The sequence below is a fragment of the Urocitellus parryii genome, chromosome 1 (assembly GCF_045843805.1).
Source record: "Urocitellus parryii isolate mUroPar1 chromosome 1, mUroPar1.hap1, whole genome shotgun sequence".
In the NCBI taxonomy this organism is placed as follows: domain Eukaryota; kingdom Metazoa; phylum Chordata; class Mammalia; order Rodentia; family Sciuridae; genus Urocitellus; species Urocitellus parryii.
The window spans coordinates 130,146,665-130,165,079 of NC_135531.1; the positions used below are offsets into that span (position 1 = coordinate 130,146,665).

The 18,415-nt window shown below is 48.6% G+C and overlaps 1 protein-coding gene across 1 annotated transcript; it reads right to left on the reverse strand.

The window, feature by feature from the left end:
• Nucleotides 1-1,464: 1,464 nt before the first annotated feature.
• Nucleotides 1,465-14,589, reverse strand: Grm6 (glutamate metabotropic receptor 6). The gene is made up of 10 exons (XM_026414287.2): nt 14,083-14,589; nt 10,995-11,211; nt 10,528-10,663; nt 9,297-9,451; nt 8,128-8,268; nt 7,821-8,021; nt 5,978-6,123; nt 5,267-5,890; nt 2,400-2,711; nt 1,465-1,662 (listed from the first exon to the last, which is right to left on the reverse strand). Exons 1-10 carry the CDS (start codon nt 14,587-14,589, stop codon nt 1,465-1,467), a joined length of 2,637 nt encoding a protein of 878 aa, XP_026270072.2.
• Nucleotides 14,590-18,415: the final 3,826 nt, after the last annotated feature.

Below are 18,415 nucleotides of genomic sequence, written 5' to 3' on the forward strand. Positions count from 1 at the left end.
AATGACAAAGTGCTCCAGTATCAGGGGAAGAAAAAACTAGAAATCAAAACTCAGTACATCAGAGAATTTATATTGGAAGAAACAGTTGAGGAAAACTTCATTTGGAGATCAGAGCTCATTTACTCTAAAAATATAGGAAAACAAAACCCTATCAAAGCACTAATGTTGAAAAGGCTTTTACCAAGAAAACATCACACATGAGGTTACCCACACAGGAAAGAAGTCCTACAAAATGAATTTTGACAGCAATAAATGAAACTTCATAATTCATACTATGGAACACCCCAGGAACACAACAAAAGTAAGGAAGGAGAATCTGTACACCTGAAATGTTATTCTGAAGAGAAGCCCTGTTAATTTCAGAACGCAGAATCACTTAGTCCCAAGGTCAAAACTCATGGTGCATCAGAGAATCTGCATGAAGTGTTCTTCAGTGTCGACAAATTAGTTCCAGACATTAAATACTAGAGAATCCATGGTAAACCAAAGTCAACTTAATACATTTAAATTCTACCCCCAGGGAAACAAAGTTCCATAACTGAAACCCAGCTGTTTTAAAGAGTATCAGAAACTAAACTCCCATGTGTCTTGTACTCCAAGCATCTTCCTCCCACGCCTCATGCTCACCTTTCCAAAACGACCTCCCAGAAAATATTGGGAAAGAAACATGTTTGTGTTCATCCTATGTTATGTGCTTGGAATCAGTCCTCACCCTAGAGACAACTCATCATTGGTCCCAACGGGGACCTCCTGAACACAACCCCACACAGCCATCAGAGGGCAGCAAATACCATCCTGTTCCTCACACCAGTAACCCACAGAAGTGCATTGGAATTTCTTAAGGTTGGGCAATTTTAAGGGAGTGTACATGGGAAAAGATCCCACGGGAAAGTGTGCACCAATTTCTTGGCTCACTTTGGTGTCTGCCACAGCTCCATCTCTGCTCACAGGGCTCTCTCCCCAGGGTTTGTCCCTCTATAGGAGCAGAGTATTACTGGAGCCCAAGTTACTCAGGTCGGAGTACAGACCCATAGGTGTCCTCTCATTGGAGACTGCTTCCCCTTAACTCCAACCCCGGAGTTCATCCTGGGATTGACAGGGTCTTACGCAATGCCCACTCCTCAGGTTACGGTGGTTGTTTGAGGAGTGGAAACCCACACCCTGGGGCTTCATCATGATCTCCAAACTTCAAACCAGAGAGTGAGTTTAGTCCCTCTCTAGAGGTAGAATTCTGTCAGTGACTATTTCCTACCTTGCGTAGAAAGTCTGATCTGCAGGAAGGAAATATGAAGCCAACATACATAGAAAAGCAGAGCTCACATGTAAAGTGAGGCTCCAGTTCTTTCTTAAGGCCAGCCCATCTATGCTGGGTATGGGCTTCATACCCAGACTCTACAGCTCCCACTAGGAAGCCGGGAACAGAGGAGAAGAGAGAGCAGCCAGCCCCATTCACACACCACCCTGCTACTTGGGGTCCTCTGCGTTCTCGCCCTTGGGTGGGGCGGCTGCAGCGGAGGTTGCCTTGAGGCTCCGCTTCCGCTTCTGCACGTTCTGCTCTGGATGGAACAGGATGACATAGGTCTTGGGCACGTAGAGCATGCCGAGGGACACCGATGCACTCAGGCTCAAGGACACAGTCAGTGTAGTGGTCTGGATGTAGATCTAAGCCATGGAGGAGGGAATGAGATGGGAATCAGGCCTGTTCTCTCCCAACTCCTCTCCCTTCCAACACCTGTTTCCACCTCGACTGGAGGTGAATGACAATGAGTGCTTAGGACAGGATGGCAGCAGAAGCACAGGCCAGTGGCATTAAGAAGTTGGCAGGCAGAGTGTGGCTCTGGTGTAGCAGGAAGGAAGGTGAGTGACCAGGCTGTGTGGGTTGTTAAGACTAGAGACACACTTGGGAAAATGGTCCCTATGCCTAAAAAGGGCTTAAGTATGTTAATGAAGGAAACAGCATGTTCCAAATATGTAAATGAATGAATAAATAGGGCATACAGAAAGGATCAAATGGACAAGTAGATGGGTAACACAAGTGAACAAAGGTTCTACTATATTTATGAATCAATCATTAAGGAAATGGACCATTAGATTGTGTTAAGTGGTATAAAGAGTATGAAGAAACTGAATAATAAATAAGTTAGGAAGAATGTAGTTAAGAAGAGTGTTAGAAGAATGGATGAACAAATGAACAAAGCAAGAGAGGGATGGCTGAATGAACAAGTACAGGGGTATTTTAAAAACTAATGAGTAAATATTTAAGTACATGAATGAATCAACCAAGTAATCATTCAAATCATGAAACATCCAGATGGGTGGCCCAACTCTTGGCACAGTCAAGACCTTCAATTGATAGGAAACAAACAAGACAGCAAAATCTACTGGGGGAGCCTGATTACCTTTTCAGCTGACTGGGCAGTGCCAAAGAAGATAGGCACAAAAGCCAGCCAGATGATGCAGGTGGTGTACATGGTGAAGCCAATGGGCTTGGCCTCATTGAAGGTCTCAGGCACACCTCGAGCCTTGATGGCATACACAGTGCACGTGACCATGAGCAGGAGGCTGTAGCCCAGGCAGCCGATGAGAGACAGATCCGACATGTCACACTTGAGCACCCCTCTGGCCTGCTCCGGGTCCACCGTCCGTTGTTCCTCGTAGTCAATAATGCTGTGTGGGGGCTGGGCCCCCAGCCATGCTATCACACCCACCACCTGTGGAAGCCAACACCAGGTCAGGGACACCCCTCTATCAGACACACCTGCCCCAGTCCCCAACCTAGGTCTTAGGCAGGTTAGGATTCCTTTGAAGCTCCTGACTACCGAGTAGATGCTTAGGCACAAGAAAACCACCATGAAGAAGAGAGAGCAGTCCAGGAGGAGACATGCTAAAAGAGAGGCTATATGAGGGTATGTGTTGGGTAAGGGGCAATTTGACATTCTCTATCCATTATCAATGCCATTTACTTGAGTGCCTTCAAAGTACTGAACACATCATCTTTCTCAGCCTCAGTTTCTCCATTTACAGAATGGACCTCATAATCTGTTGTTAGGACACAGTGCCATCTTAGAGGGGGAGCAGCTGGTGCAGGTGTCACCAATTAGGGCCAGGCCCAAAAGAGGTATTCTTTCCTCACAGGTCTCACATAGGCATTATATCCATTCCACAGATGTGAAAATACTAGCTTGACCACATCTAGCAAGAGGATAAACTTAATTCCTGAGGACCCACTTTCTTCTCCAAATCCAGAGAACTATTGGACAAACTATCATGAAATTATGTATGAATGCATACCTCAAAATACGGGCTCATCACAGGCAAGAGAAACAAATGGAGAATGGTAAGAAGGTGAGCTGATGCTGAAGTGCCTTGGATAGTATCAGAGTTAGAACAAGGAATTTCAATTCCATGTTGGCAGGAGGCATGACCTTGAGCCAATGGCTGCTAAGGAGCAGAAGCTAAGATGCTGCATAAAGGTGAGACCCTGGGGAGGCTGTGCATATGTTCATGCAGGCTGTTCACTACACAAGAGTGCCTGATCAGATGGGCAGGTGGGGCTGAAACCTAGCTAACACTCCAATGTCATGCTGTGCATCCCAGGAGAAGGGACACTTTCTAATAATTTGTCCACTCAGAAGGAACACCTTTCTGTGATTATCTCAATGGCAGCAACTCCATAAACAAGGGGCTAATAAAAGCCATATCCTGCCCAGGAAAGCAACGTGGATATTCCTCTTAGAACATGGCTTTTGGTGGGGGTAGGGATCACATCAGAAACCCAAGGCTGGTGATGCACAGGAATTGCAACCAGAACATACCCTTACCAGGTTTGCAATCTTCACCCTGTACTTACTTATAAGGATGTCCTACAAAATAATAGAAAATAAGCAATGGATAGGAACAGGCAAGTCACAGAAGAGGAAATTCCAAAGGCCCAGTGTACTAGGAATTAGGTATAGGCAAATTAAAGGAACAATTAGATACTATTTTACATTCATCATATTGGTAGAAATGCCTAGTGAAGCTGAAAGAGTGGCTCTTTTAAAAGATCTGTTGTTTCTAGAAATGGGGATGTAATGTGGGGAGTCCAAAGAGGTGAAACTAGGCAAATGATCCTGGGGTCTGGGGGGACACTGAATGTAGTGTAAGCATCTCTATCCTGTGGATGAGGGGAATCATAGACTGAGGAGGGGAAGCTCCAGGTGTGTGATCTGGAAGAAGACAGGCGCACCCTCAAGGCATGGAGAATTACATTAATCAAGGCCATGGGTGGAAATGAACATGATATATGCAGAGCTGGGTAGGGAGAAGGGATCCCCTGCAGTAGAGAATATGTCATGTCAAAACAAGCTGAGTGAGGTAACACAGAGCCTGGCTGGGTCTGCCATGTCACACCTGGTCCACCTCCCCAAGCCACATGCCTCTGCTCAGGAAGTATCCAAGGCTTTCCAGATGATGAGAGTCATTCCCAGTGCTGCAATATAACTGTCTTAGGGAAAAACCCCATGGGAACTCCATTTTTAATGCTCATTACATCATGAAATACCAGCCATTTAATGGAATTAAATGTTTTGCTCCACAGTAAAACACTGGTCCCTAGGCCTCTCTTTTCTATCACCCCAGTGAACTGAGCAGAAGTAACTGCCTTTAGGAAACAGAGTCTTTGTTTCGGGAAAATCAGTCATGTATGTTTTTACCCTATTTTCATAATGTGAGCCAAACTCTGGAAGAGCACATTCAATTTATCAAAATCATGGCATTGTTCTTCAGTAAAAGAGCTGGATGCTCAGCCTCCTCACCTTACTGACCCATTTTTTCTTCCAAGACTGAGCAGTAAAATGAGTTGTTTTCATTTAGAATACTCAGAGTAGGGCTCTACCCCTTGAGGTTTTTAACTATTTAATTACTTTTTTTTTTTTTGTACTGGGGATTTAATCCAGGGGTGCTTTACCAGTGAGCTCCAGCCCTGGTCCCTTTCGATTTTTTATTTTGAGACATGATCTCAGTAAGTTGCTTAGGACCTCACTAAGTTGCCGAGTCTAGCCTTGAATTTGCGATCCTCTGGTCTCAGCCTCCCAACTCTCTGGGATTACGGGCACGCGTCACTCCGCCCAGCTTTTTATTTGTTTTTGGAACTGAAGCCAAAGGAAAAGAGTGATTCTAGAAACACCATTTCTCTGATTTTTTTTTTTTTTAAGGTTAAGGACAGACCCCAGTCCAACCCCCTGTGCATCCTCCCTGTCACAGGAGTGAAGGCCTGAGGACCCACCTGCAGGGAGGTGAGGCTGAAGGTAATGAGGAGCTGCGAGGTGGGGCTGATGAAAGGCGGAGGTGTGACCGAGCGCTTCCCTTGCTCAAAGATCCGGTAGATGCGGTTGGTCTTGGTGAGCAAAGCGGAGTAGCTGAGAGTGGTGCCCAGGCCCAGGAAGAGCCTGCGGGCGGCACAGATGGCGTCCCCCGGCTCTGCCACCATGAGGAAGGTGATGGCATAGATGAGGAAGATACCGGTGAGGAGCACGTAGCTGAGCTCGCGGCCAGAAGCACGGACGATGGGGGTGTTGTTGTGCCGCACAAAGGTGGCCACCACCGTGGTGGTGGCCATGATCCCCAGCACGGCCAGGAGGAGGGGCGGGGCAGCCCAGGGGGAGGACCAGGTCAGGCGCACCACGGGCGTGGGGCGGCAGCCGGTGTGATTGGGCGTGGGCCTCATGTCCCCGGGACAGGCCTCACAGGTGAACTCATCCACCTGGAAGCGGTACCCATCGCAGGCCTCGCAGTGCCAACAACAGGGAACACCCTTCACCATCTTTTTACGCTCACCGGGCACACAGGGGAGGCTGCATTGGGAAATGGGAACCTCGCGTGGGTCGCCTGACCACTGCAGGGCTTCCACCTGGACAGATGAAACAGGCCAGTGACCTCTACTGCCAGGAATTAAGGGCCCATCACCTACCCCCAGACCTTGGTCTGTGCCACTTACGTCCAGCCTGAGGACCTCTGCCCATTGGCCCACAGCCTGGTACCCGCCACTGCTGGCACTGCCATTTGTTGCCTGGTACTGGAAGATGTCATATCGCCCGGGCGCATCTCCATTCTCATTGAACATCACTGGGGTTCCCGCGCTGCCTGGAGAGAGAAGCTGTCATCCTTAGCTGTTCCAGCCCATAAAATTCCGCCTCCTGGCGAGTCCTTGAGGGCAGGCCAGGATGAAGAAAGAGCTTCACAAGCTCCTGAGAAGATGCACAACATCACTAATCAAGGAAATTCACATTAAAACCACCACAAGGAGTTTGGGGCATAGCTCAGTGGTAGAGTGTTTGCCCAGCACGTTCAAGGCCCTGTGTTGGATCCCAACCAGCACAAAAACACATGATGCCAGTTCATGCCCATTAGGATGGCTACTACTAAGAAACAGAAAATAACAAGTGTTAGTAAGGATGTGTAGAAAGTGGAACCCTTGTGCACTTTTGATGGGAATGAAAAATGGTGCAGTCACTATGGAAAACAGTATGGTAATTCTTCAAAAAATTAAAAATAGAATTAGCGTGTGATCCAGCAATTTCATTCCTGGTTATGTACCCCAGAAGTGCAAAGCAGGGAATCGAAGAGCTATTTGTCCATCCATGTTCACAGCAGCCCTATCCACGATATCCAAAAAGTGGAAGAAATCCAATGTCTGGAGATGAGTGAATTGGATACACGAAACAGGTCTATACATACAATGGAATATTATTCATCCTGAAAAAGGAAGGACATTGGATACATGCTTCAACAGGGATGATACCTGAGAACATTATGCTAAATGAAGCCAAATGCAAAAATACATTTGTGATTCCACTGAGATGAGGTAGCTACTGTAGTCAAATTCAGAAACAAAATAGAACAGTGATTGTGGGGGGAGAGAACAGGCAACGAGGAGCTGTTGTTTAACAGGTATGGAGTTTCACTTTTGCAAGATGAAAAGGGTTCTTGGAGATGGAGGGTGACTATGGTTGCCAACAATGTGATATATTTTGTTACTAAACTGTACATTTAAAAATGATGAAGGCAGTAAATTTTCTTATATGTATTTTACCATAATCTAAAAAGAAAAGAAAAAGTGTGGCTATCTGGACTGATGGATGACTTGTACAAAGTCTGAGTAACACCATGAAATTGGTCCCAATGTGAACAATCAGCTTTACTTCTTTCAGGAGCTTGTTCTACCAGCTTGTAGAGCTGGTCTGGAGGAAAATGAAGTTGAATTCCTTAGCGAGGAGCATGGCAAGATGGTCAGTAAATATTTGGTGGAGGAACAGAGTTTTTGATTTTATGAAGGACAGTAATTGAACAGAAGTATCTTTCTACCTGTAGACCACACACAGCTTGAGTCCATTGGGGTCTATTCACAGTCATTATTTGGAGCCCTGAACATGTGCCAAGCCTTCTGCTGGTTCCAGGGGACATGTCAGACTCATTCCTTATGCTCAAGCAGCTCAGAGCCTAGCTGAGGCAGCATAAGGCCCAGGACACAGAAAGCCTCTAAGCTCTGTGTAATGGAGGGGAGAGTTGTGCATGACCCAACTGAGAGTTCCCAGCAGAACACATGATAAATTCTCCAACATCTGAATTTTGCAAATTGGGGCAGAGGGTGCTGAAGCCTGGGGAAGGAGAATGGTTAACAAATGGGGACCAGAACTTGGTTCAAGTCTCTAGTCTCCTCAGTCCTCCACTCTACCATTCTGCCTCTTCCATCCCCTCCATCCTGAGTTGTCCCCAACCCTGAAGAGAACTTCATCTCAGCTGGCTTCCTTCAGTATTGAAGGGCGTGGGCTCCCACTCACCATTAAAGCGGACAGCTCGAATATACTGTAGCAGCGTCCGGCCATCAGTGGGTTCCATTGCTGGGCACAGGCCTATATGCCCAGGGCACAGCGCCTGGTGCATGCTGTGGAGGGCGTGGGCAATGGCGTACACAGCATCAATCACAAACTGCACCTTCCCCTCCTGCTCGTAGGCAGAGTCCTGGCCGATGCGTTCTTCACCTGTCCTAGGGATGCCCAGAGGAAGTGTGCCTGGCCCCCATGCACCAACCCTGGCCTCCCACCTTCTTCCTCATCACCCTCCCAGTCCTGCCTGGGCAGCTCTCACCTGTGCATTTGCGGGTGGTATCATCTGACTGGCTACCTGAACTGGTCAGTTTGCAGTTAAAATTTTCTTCCCAGAACTCAGCAAACCAGATATTCCTGCGGTTGTTCTCCAGGGAGCGAGTCATAAAGTACTGGTCAAATCCTAAGAGTGAGGAAAAAACAAGGAGAGCGGTGACCACTGAACCAATCATGGTTCTCCTGTGTCCCTTTACCACTTGCTCACTTTGCATCCAGGAGTGACCATGTGACCAAGTTCTAGACTGTGAATTTAAAACCCCTGGAGCTTCCAGGGTAGAATTTGCATACTGATACAAACTCAGAGCCTCACCTCTTGAAAGATTTTATCCCTGCCCCTTCTTTCTAGGTTAGGATGATGCTGTGAATATGTAATGGGTGGAGCTTCAGCATCTATATTGTGAATATGAATTCAAAAGCACAAAGACATAAAGTAACCACAGAGGAGGGTGTAATGGAAAGGTAAACAGAGCCCAGGGTTTTGAGAACACTATTGACTCATGCGTTACATCTGAAATCACTATTTTCAGATTTCTTGTGATGAAATGCCTTTCTTGCTAAAACCACTCTCAGTCCAATTTGTCACTTGCAACTAACTGCATGCTAGGTAAAAGAAAGGGTGTGAAGATGTACACTTTCAAAAATTTAGTAGCCTCTGGAAAGCAGGGCTCATCCTTCATCAGAGGCTGGGTTTTCATAATTAGCCTTAAAGCACATCATTGAGACATCTTCAATTCATACTTTGGGGAAATAAGCAACCTTGTTGTAAAGTGAACCATCCCTGCTGGATTCATCCAAATATTCACAGATGGGATGTGAGGGGGTGTGGCGGCAGGCCTCATCACTGTGATCAACAGGACAGTACATTCCGAATCCTCACCACCCCTCAATTTAGAATATCTGATAAAACCAAAAGTATATACACCAAATTTTTTAAAAAAGCACAATTCTTCACCCTGTACAAAGAGTGGTATGTTCCTTTCCTCCTACACCATCTCATTCAAACACTGCTTAGAAGGATATAGTCACAGAATCTCAGAATCACAGGATCTGGGAATCCTAACAGGATCTGATTATGGAACCTACTATACAGATTTGAGTAATGAGTGTCACCGAGAAGGGATGATGGGGAGGACACAGCATCCCTGGACTCACCGTCAATGGAGGCCCTTTTGGGCAGGATAGTGATAGCCCCCACAGCCACATCCTCTAGGTTCAGAATGGGTGCGATCTTGGATCCCCAGCTGTCTGAGCCAACCCACAAGAAGTGCCCAGTCAGGTTGGCCTGGCGTGCTGCCTCCAGGACCCTCCTGGTAGAAACAGAGCTGGGGGTGAGCGAGGGCCCAGCACCCCTGTCCATCTTAACCCTTGTCACGTTCCCTTCTCTCTGTCCTGCTCCACGTCACTCGCTGGGCCCTTGTTTAATCAGTGAAAATAGGGTGCAGGGTACTCAGGATACTTCCCCTGGGCTTCCCACACTGCCCACTGGCTCTGCGCCTTATAATCCACTTCACACTGGCCCCAGAGGGTGCTATGGTTTGGGTATGGTTTGAATGTATCCCCAGAGACTTCATGTGTTAGAAGCTTGGTCCCCAGTGTGGCAAAGTTGGGATGTGGTGGGAACTTTTAGAGGGGGCCAAGTTCAAAATCACTGGATTATTGGGGGCTTCACCCTCAGGAGGAATTGAGTAGTTCTCTTGGGACACTGGTTAATTTTTGAGAGTGGTTATTAGAAAAGAGTGATCCTGGCTCCTCCCCTCTGTTTGGCTTCCTATCTCATCATGTAACCCCCCCCCCTCTTAGCCATCTGCCAAAATGTGATGCAGCACAGGGGACCCTCACCAGAGCTGGTACCATGCTGTTTGTACTTTAAGCCTCCAAAACTGTGCTAACTGGACCTCTTTTCTTTACAAATTTTCCAGGAGAAAATCAAGGCCAGACAAAAGCTAATCCCCTCCACTAATGCTTCCACCAATATCACCTCCAGCCTCCTAGGCTGAAGGAAGACTCCCCTGCTGGCACTGGACCATGCAGGTTTCAGGGTCTGGTCTGTGATTTCTTGCCCCCAGGGCTGTGTCCCTGATAGCTCATTTTCTGTATTTAGGTCTGTCTGCAAGTTCTCTCTCCCATGGTGAATGGTAAAAACAGACATATTTTTCTAGTTTCCCGGAAGGTGAAGCTTTGCACGTCTCCACCCAGACCAAGCCTCATTCATCTCTGGGGACACCAGACTCAGAGATGATAGCAGAAAAAGCATGGAGAGGGTTGGATATAAAATGAAAGGGAAGGGAGGGAGGGCCTGAGTGGCAGGGGACGAATAAGAACAAGGGGCAGGACCCTCAGGAGGGGTCCTGAAAAACAGTGATGCATGTGCCACCCATCCCACCTGATGTCATCCTCATTGGCAAAGATGATGATCCCTCGTGCGTTGGGTGTCTCCATGAGTCTCCTGATCACCTTGTTGAATTCTCCTGGCTTTGGTTCCCTGGGAATCTTGATGGACTGGGCAATACAGACCCCCCCTGGGTGTCGGGAATGCCAAAGTCAGCTCTTACCCCACCCACCCACACACCCACCTGGCTACCTCTGCATATGACTGTGTATGTGGCATACACAGCACCCAGGGGCCTGGCTGAGGGGTCTGGAGGGGTGAAATCTTGTCTGGGCCCTACGTGGCAGATCACAAGGCAGGTGCTGAGTCCAACAAAGGACAAGGACACCTACCCACCTGGAGTGCCCTCCAGGGTAACCACAGCCAAGTCCCCACCAGAGACCCAGTGCCCCATCTGATGGCTCTTGGCTCAGCCCTCTATAGACATCCTGATGCCTGAGACCTCCCTGCCCCCAGCTCACCAGCCTCCCTGGAAATCTGCACAAAGGCCTCAACACCGCTCTCGCCATAGTTGCCTTCAGAGGCCAAAGTAGACACATAGTTCCATCCCAGTGCCCGCACAATGTCCACCATAGCCTGGGCCTGGTAGGAGTCGGGTGGCACCACTCGGGAGAAGAAGTCGAAGCGTGTGGAGTCGCTGAGCTCTGGCGCCGTGGAGGCATAGCTTATCTGGGGTATCTGGAGGCAGGAAGGACAGCTGCGCTGTGGATGAAGGTCAGTAACCCTAGGGAGGGAGGGTAATGGGGACTCAGGACATGCATGGGACACAGTTTGGGAAGGGCTCTGGAGGCCAGTGGGGACACTGGTGGCATAGGGAAAGTTTGGGGTAGGGAGCTGAGGTCCACCAAGAGAGGCCAGAAGGTATGGGGCAAGGGCTAAATTTTGTGACTGGACCTGATGCAATATGAAAGGTAAGAGGGCTCAGAGATTTGAGCAGGACCCCACAGACAGTTGTGCAGGCTCTGTCCTCAACATGGATATGGGAGCCAGGTGAATTGGAGGCTGAAATCCAACCTGCAACCAATGCAGGTGCTGCACACAGCTGCACCTTCCTGGGGAAAGGGGCATCCCTGTCGGCCACAGAGGAAAGCATTTTTTAAAATTCCCACAAAGGGGTGGTCTGTGCAGGTGGCAGTCACAGGAGGGTCAGAACAGACAGGGGCTGGAGGGGGCTGTTTGATTCAACTGTGTCCAGCCTAACAGAGGGCTCATTTGAAACTGGGCTTTATCTGAGTGCATTAGAGCGATTAATAGCAGGGATTATAGGGCCAGCTGAGCCCATTCAGGAGGGGCAAGAGTATGGGACCTGGGGAGCAAGTATGAAAGGAGCTGGGAGCCAGGAGGCAGACAGCTGCAGAAATAAGGAGAAGAGAGTGGCTGACTGAAAGTGAGGAGCCAGACCACATTAAAAAAAAAAAAATGCACTCAGGAGAGTGAGGGAACAAGAAAAAAGACACACCTGGGAAGGGCGGGAACAAGACAGAGTTGTGTGAAGGTCAGGAAGGAGGAGGTTCTGGATGGAAGGGCTGTTGAAAGTAGGACAGAAGGTATGGGGTGGGAAGACAGTACAGGAAGGGGAAATGGAGAGTGAGGATGAGAACAGACAGGGAAAGAGGGAAGGACCGGGCAGGAAGGAAGGGAAGGAGAGAGACAAAGGGAGTGAGAACAGATTTGGGAGGGACAAGGAGATAGAAAACTAAGAAGAAAGACAGAGGAATCAGAGAAATGGGGCAGAGAGAGGCCCCCTGGGAACTCCTCAATACTACCTTCAGGACAATGTTCCCATGCAGATTGAACCCTCTTCTGGAAGTTAATTTCAAATGCCTGAGACCATGGTATGTGGCTTTGGAATAAGCTCAAAATACCTCATCATGTCTTTTAGACCAGAATTGCAAAACAGTCTCTGGTCCACGGTTACAATTTTTTAAATTTTATTTTTAATTTTATTTATTTATGTATTTGTGAACTTCAAGCAAGCAGAGAGGGTGTCTGAAAATAGGCAATTGCTGCCCAACCTCAGTCTTGGGCTGAGCTGGCAGCAGAGGGCCCTAGGCACAGCCCCCACATAGCCCCTGAAGGTCCTTGAGTTTGAGATCTCTTCACTTGACCTAGAGGGGAAGGGGATGGGGGACTAGAGCACCAGCAGGTACAGTGGCCCACACCTATAATCCCAGGTACTCAGGAGGCTGAAGCAGAAGGCTCAAAAGTTGGAGGCCAGCTGGGCAACTCTGGGAGACCTCATCTCACAATAAAATAAAAGGGCTGGGGATGTAGCTCAGTGGTAGAGTGTTTGCCTCGTATACATGAGGACTTGAGTTCCATCCCCAATGCCACAAAAAAAAAAAAAAAAAAAAAGAAAAGAAAAGAAAAGAAAGAGGGGAAGGAAGAAAAAAAAAGGAAGGGGAAAAGAAAAGAAACCAGAGCACCAGGCAGGGTTGGGGATAGCCACAAAGGTCCACAGGGACACAGGGGGAAAAAAAATCCTAGGTAGCCAGACCACTTCTCCATTTCTCCTTGTGGAAAAGAAGGTGTGCCTGTATGCTCTACATCAAAACTGCCATCCAAAGGGGGGGGGGGGATTTAATGTAAGCAAATGACGAGAGTCCCAGCATGGTAGAAACAGACACTTCCTTGGACAGAACCAAAAACTCTCAAGATACATAAGTCTCCTCCTCTAGGCAGGTAGAAGCAAACCTTCCTTCCTCCCCTCACAGAAACATGGAAGGACAAAGCCCTCCTCCCTGCACAGATCCCAAGTAAAACCATCCCATAATCCCCAGAGAATGACTACTAAAGAAAGCCCCCAAATTCTGATGCCAAAGGCCCCAAGATCCCTGATTTCTATGGCCCCAATCTCTGTCCCCCAGAACTACAGGGAACATACTGCCCCTTGCAGAGGACAGTTCCCCAAAGATGACAATGCAGGGCCAGTCAAAGGCCCACATGGCCTAGCATGGCAGGGCACTGCAGATGAACAGTCACAGGCTCCTTGAAAGAGGATTAAAGGCAGACTTTTGAAATCAAATTTAAATAATGATCAAACAAGAGGAGAAAGGTGCTAGACCTTTCAGGCCTATCCATCCCTCTGGATAGCTAAGGGCTATGTCCCAGTTGCTCCTCTGCAAGAAGGGCAAATACAAAGCTCCCCATTACCAGAGCGCTCCAATAGGCCCAGAAGGCAGGAATACCTTCCACAGATGTGCAGGGTGTGCACAAAATACGGACTGTGAAGCAAGTGGGGACTGAAGTCCAGCTGCCCTCATCTAGCCAATTTGACCCAAGGCAGCAGGCTGCATCCTCTGGAGGAAGGGGCATACTTGTTAGTCCTTAATTCACACAAAGGAGCTGGAGGGGATGTGTGATCTGATGCTGGCCTGGGGCTGTCCCAAAAGCCAGTGTTTCTTTGAAACAGCTTTTGAATCTGTGTGAACTAGAATGATTAAAGCAGAGAATCCTTCAGAAAGAAGTAAGGAAAGAAAGGCATCAGCCACCCCAAAGGTGAGAATGAGAGACAGAGGCTGGGAACAGAACTGGTCCCGTGGCCCTCACCGCAAACAGGCGCAGGACATTGGCAACCATGATAGAGACCGAGCTTGCCGAAGCGCCCACGACAGCCACCACTCGCTCCGGGGGCGCAGCTCGCAGCGGAGGGACGCCCCCAGGGCAGCGCACGCTCGCCTCCTCGCCGTCGCCACGGCCTTGGATCAGCGCCTGCACGAAGCTCAGCGCCTGCTCCAGCGCGTACGTGTCCCGAGAGCAGGTATCCAGCAACCGCGCGCCCAGGCGCACGCCGGGCAGCAGCTCCGGGTCAGCGTTCACGCGGTCCAGCGCATACAGCATGGCTTCGAGCCGATGTACGCCCTGCTCCTTCTTCAGCTGACCGCAAGCCCTGCCGGCTGCGCCCCTCGCGTGCACAGGAAACAGGCCACCTAGAGTGAGCCCGCCTGCCAGGCGCACCGAGCCCGCGGCGCGCGCCAGGCCCGCCTGCGTCAGCCAAGCCAGCGGCGGCAGCAGCGCCAGCAGCAGTGACTCCCCAGCACTCCAGGGCCGCGCCATTGGCTCAGGGACTGTGGGAGAAAAGACTGAAGAGAGTACACGTTCGCACAGAAGAAAGCTTAGAGACCTGGAAGAAATACACACCCAGGGTCCGGGAAAAGGGAGGGAGCCCCGGGCCCTACACAGAGGAAAGGCGCACGAGGGATCTTGTCTGAGCCAGTTGGGCAATCAACTCAGCCAGTCTTCCCAGTTCTGCTCCTTGCCTCCACCCAGGTTATGAACCCTCTTGCCCAAACACTGTCGTCACCCCTCCAATTCTGCCCCTGCCCGACATCCCCTCTTGTTCGGGATTCCTCCCCAGTATTACACCCAGGACCCTTCTGTGGCCACTCTCACCTGCACCAGCAGCTGTCGGTTCAGGACAAGTCTGTGACAGATGCCCAGAGCCCTCAGCGAGAGAGGATTTAAGGATTCCGGGGAAGGATGGGAAACCACCCTGAGGGCGAGGGCAGAGACCCCTCCTGAGCATGGGGGATGGTGGAACCCGCTCTTTCCACATTTCTCCCTCCCTCGCTGACTCCCCGGGTTTGTTTCTTTTCTGTTTGCTTGTCTTGGAGTTGCATGGACTCCAGACTCTGTCTCTGGCACACATTCTCCCTTTCCCCTCCCTTCCCCTCCCCTCTTTTCCCCTTCCCTCTCCTCATCTCCTCTTCTCTCCTCCCTGTCTCAGTATCTCTTTGTTCCTGACTCTGGCTTGCTGTCTTTCTCCAAAATCTCTCTTCTTTCTGCCTCCCTGCTCTCTCTCTCTGTCGATTTCTCTTGCCCCCTTTCTGTCTCTCGCTCTTTCCTGGCTATCAGTCTTTTTAAATTTCCGCTGCTAAGGGTTTCCCCTGGCTTTCTCCTGGCAAGACCCTGCTGCATAGCCCATGAGTGAGGGTGACAGGGTCAGAGGTTGAGTGAGCCAGCAGATGGACTGGAACAAAGGAGAAGAAAGCTCTGGTAGGCAGGAAGGAATCAAGCCCCAGCAGATCCTGAACATTAGCAAACATACAACAGCCCTGCTTGTTGTTGTATGTATGAAGAGACATTTCGCATCAGCCCCATTTTGCAGATGAGGAAGTAGAGTGCTCAAAGGGAGTATGTCAGCATCCGGATTTGCATCCAGAATGATGCAAAACTACCAGCCCACACTGCCTTTTAAGGATGAAAGGGTCAAGACTGTGTTTATACCCCACAGCTCCCATAGGGTCTCTTATACCCAAGGATGGACCACTGTGGAGTTCCTGTGGTTACTTGCAAAGGTTTCCTGGGCTCTGGGGTCTGAAGCACTGACCCTGTAGCTGACTCACACTGTGTAAGGTTGTCTGTACTTGACTTTCCCCATCTCAGAGGGCCAAGATGAGGGAGCTTGGCCAAAATATACTTTACCATCATACCCGTCTGAGGATGGGATTTGGCTCTCTGATGCTGAAAGAGCAAATAGTGTCTTGGAGACAGGTGGTGAGCCTATCCAGCTGTAGAGATTAGCAAGCTTGTGGACGGGGACCTGAGCCGGCTTGGGTTTCATTAAACAGGGTGGATTAGAGTGGCCATGAGGATTTGGGCATGGCTGGCAGAGGAAGCAAGCAGGAAACATCCCCCTGGTTTCTTCCCCAATCACACCCACAGGCCCTGGTATTCTCTGTCCCCAGAACTATCCAGTCATCTTTCTGGTGGAAGCCGGGAGTCAGGAGGCTGGGGTCCACCTCAGCTTCTACCCTTGCTTTTTCAAGTTGGGAAGGATGGGACATTAAGGTGATGCTAGGTCAGAGCTTGAAGTCACAAAAAAGTGTACAAACTGGGCCTTTGAGGCACATGGTCTCACATGACCCCTTACTGCCCTTTTCTGCTTAGGAGGGGTCAGATAGCTGACACCACAGGGCAGGGTCCTGATTCACATGATCACAGCATCTTCTGGCTCCTGAGTGGAAGATAGACTGTTGAGAAGTAGAATCTAAAGATAGAGGACCCTCAGGAGGGCCTCACAGTGTGGCAGGGGACAGGAGTGCCTGTGACCAGGCCCTGGAGGTGTGAAAGAATTAACTTTGAGCATGAGAGAGGAAGGCCTAACCCGGGGAGTACCAGGAAGAGGGTCTAGTGGGTCAGATGAGGGCAGAAGTCAAGAATTTAGGCTCAGACACAGGAAAGCTGAGAATTGCATTCTAGATTTGATGGGGAGGCTAAGTCCACTGATAGGTTTATGACTCTGGAATCCAGGGAAGAGGCCAGAGCAGCAGATAAAGATGAAGTGGCACCAATGATAGTGGGATATTTAAAGTGAGACCGATTAACTCACTTGGTCAGAGAATGTGGACAGAGGGTGAGGGTGGAGCCCCAGGACCCTCAACTCAACATTAGGGAGCTGAGCAGAGGAGAAGAGGCAGCCAAGGAAGAAGAGGAGAGGCAGGAAGGTGGGTGGCACAGAGAAACAACAATCAGTTCAGCCCCATGCAGAAGCAGAAGGTCATGGTCCACCTCCACAGACAACAGGTAAAGAGGTGTGGCAGTTCCCCCAAGGCCACACAGCTCAGACAACCTGTGGTTAAAAAAAAATCAACAACTGGGGGGGCTGGGATTGTGGCTCAGCAGTAGAACACTTGCCTAGCATGCTCGGGGCCCTGGGTTTGATCATCAGCACCACATAAAAATAAATGAATGAAATAAAGGTATTGGGTCCAAGTGCAACTAAAAAAAAAAAGATAAATAAATATATTAAAAAATCAACAACCTTACTTCTGAGTTGATGACTTCAACTCCATATTCATTGACGAATACAGATAAAGCGAAAGGTCCAGGACTATAACTTCAATGTGCTTTACATTTCCGATCCCAGAGCTTCAAATTTTCAACAATTTTTGTGATCAGAACATTTGAAATTTACTCTCAACAAATTTAAATATAGAATACTCAATTATTAGCTACAGACACAATTCTATACAATTGATCTAAAAAAAAAAAATCAGACTTATTCCTCTTCCCTAACCAAGCCTTTGTACATTTCGACTATCTTTGTTCACTTTTACCCACCCCATCCCTTTCCCTAAGAAAATAATAAAAATTCTATACAATAAATAAAATTCTATTACATGCAAAAAAAAAGAAAGAAAAGAAAAAGAAAAAAAGTAAAGAGCAGCTAGAATTGCAAGGATTGAAAAAAAAAAAAAAAGGCTAAGAGTCTGGATGAAAGGTTGTTCCCATACTCCTCCTACCCGTACCTCCTCAGAACTGTACCTGGAGAACCAGTGGCTTCCCCAGCCTACCTCCAGTGGGGGAGAATGCCCTGTGGGAACACTCAATCCAGGCCACAGAGCCACCTAACAGTATTCTTGTGCAGTTGTTTGGACTCAGTGAAGGACCAAAAAATTTTTACAAAATGTTTGAGATAAAATTTAAAAGGTCTACTCAAAATTCTGATTTGTACCTGACCTGGTGACTCCATGTCTTAGTTGGGCAGCCATAACAGAATTAGTAGATTGGATCATTAAATAGACAAAATTTATTTTCTCACTTTCTCTCTCTTCCAAACTGATCACCTTCTCATTGGGGCCTACATGGCCTTTTCTTTCTTTCTTTCTTTTTTTTTTTTTTTGCTATGGGGAATTGAACCCAGGGGAACTTAACCACTGAGCAACACATCCCCAGCCCCTTTTTGTATTTTATTAGAGACAGGGTCTCACTGAGTTGCTTAGGGCTTACTACCTTGCTAAGGCTGGCTTTGAACTGGCGATCTTCTGCCTCAGCCTCTGGAGCCAAGTTTTTTGTTTTTTTTTTCCTCTGATGTATCTTTATCTGGTTTTGGTATCAGAGTTATACTAGCTTCACAGGAAGATTTGGGGAGTGTTCCCTC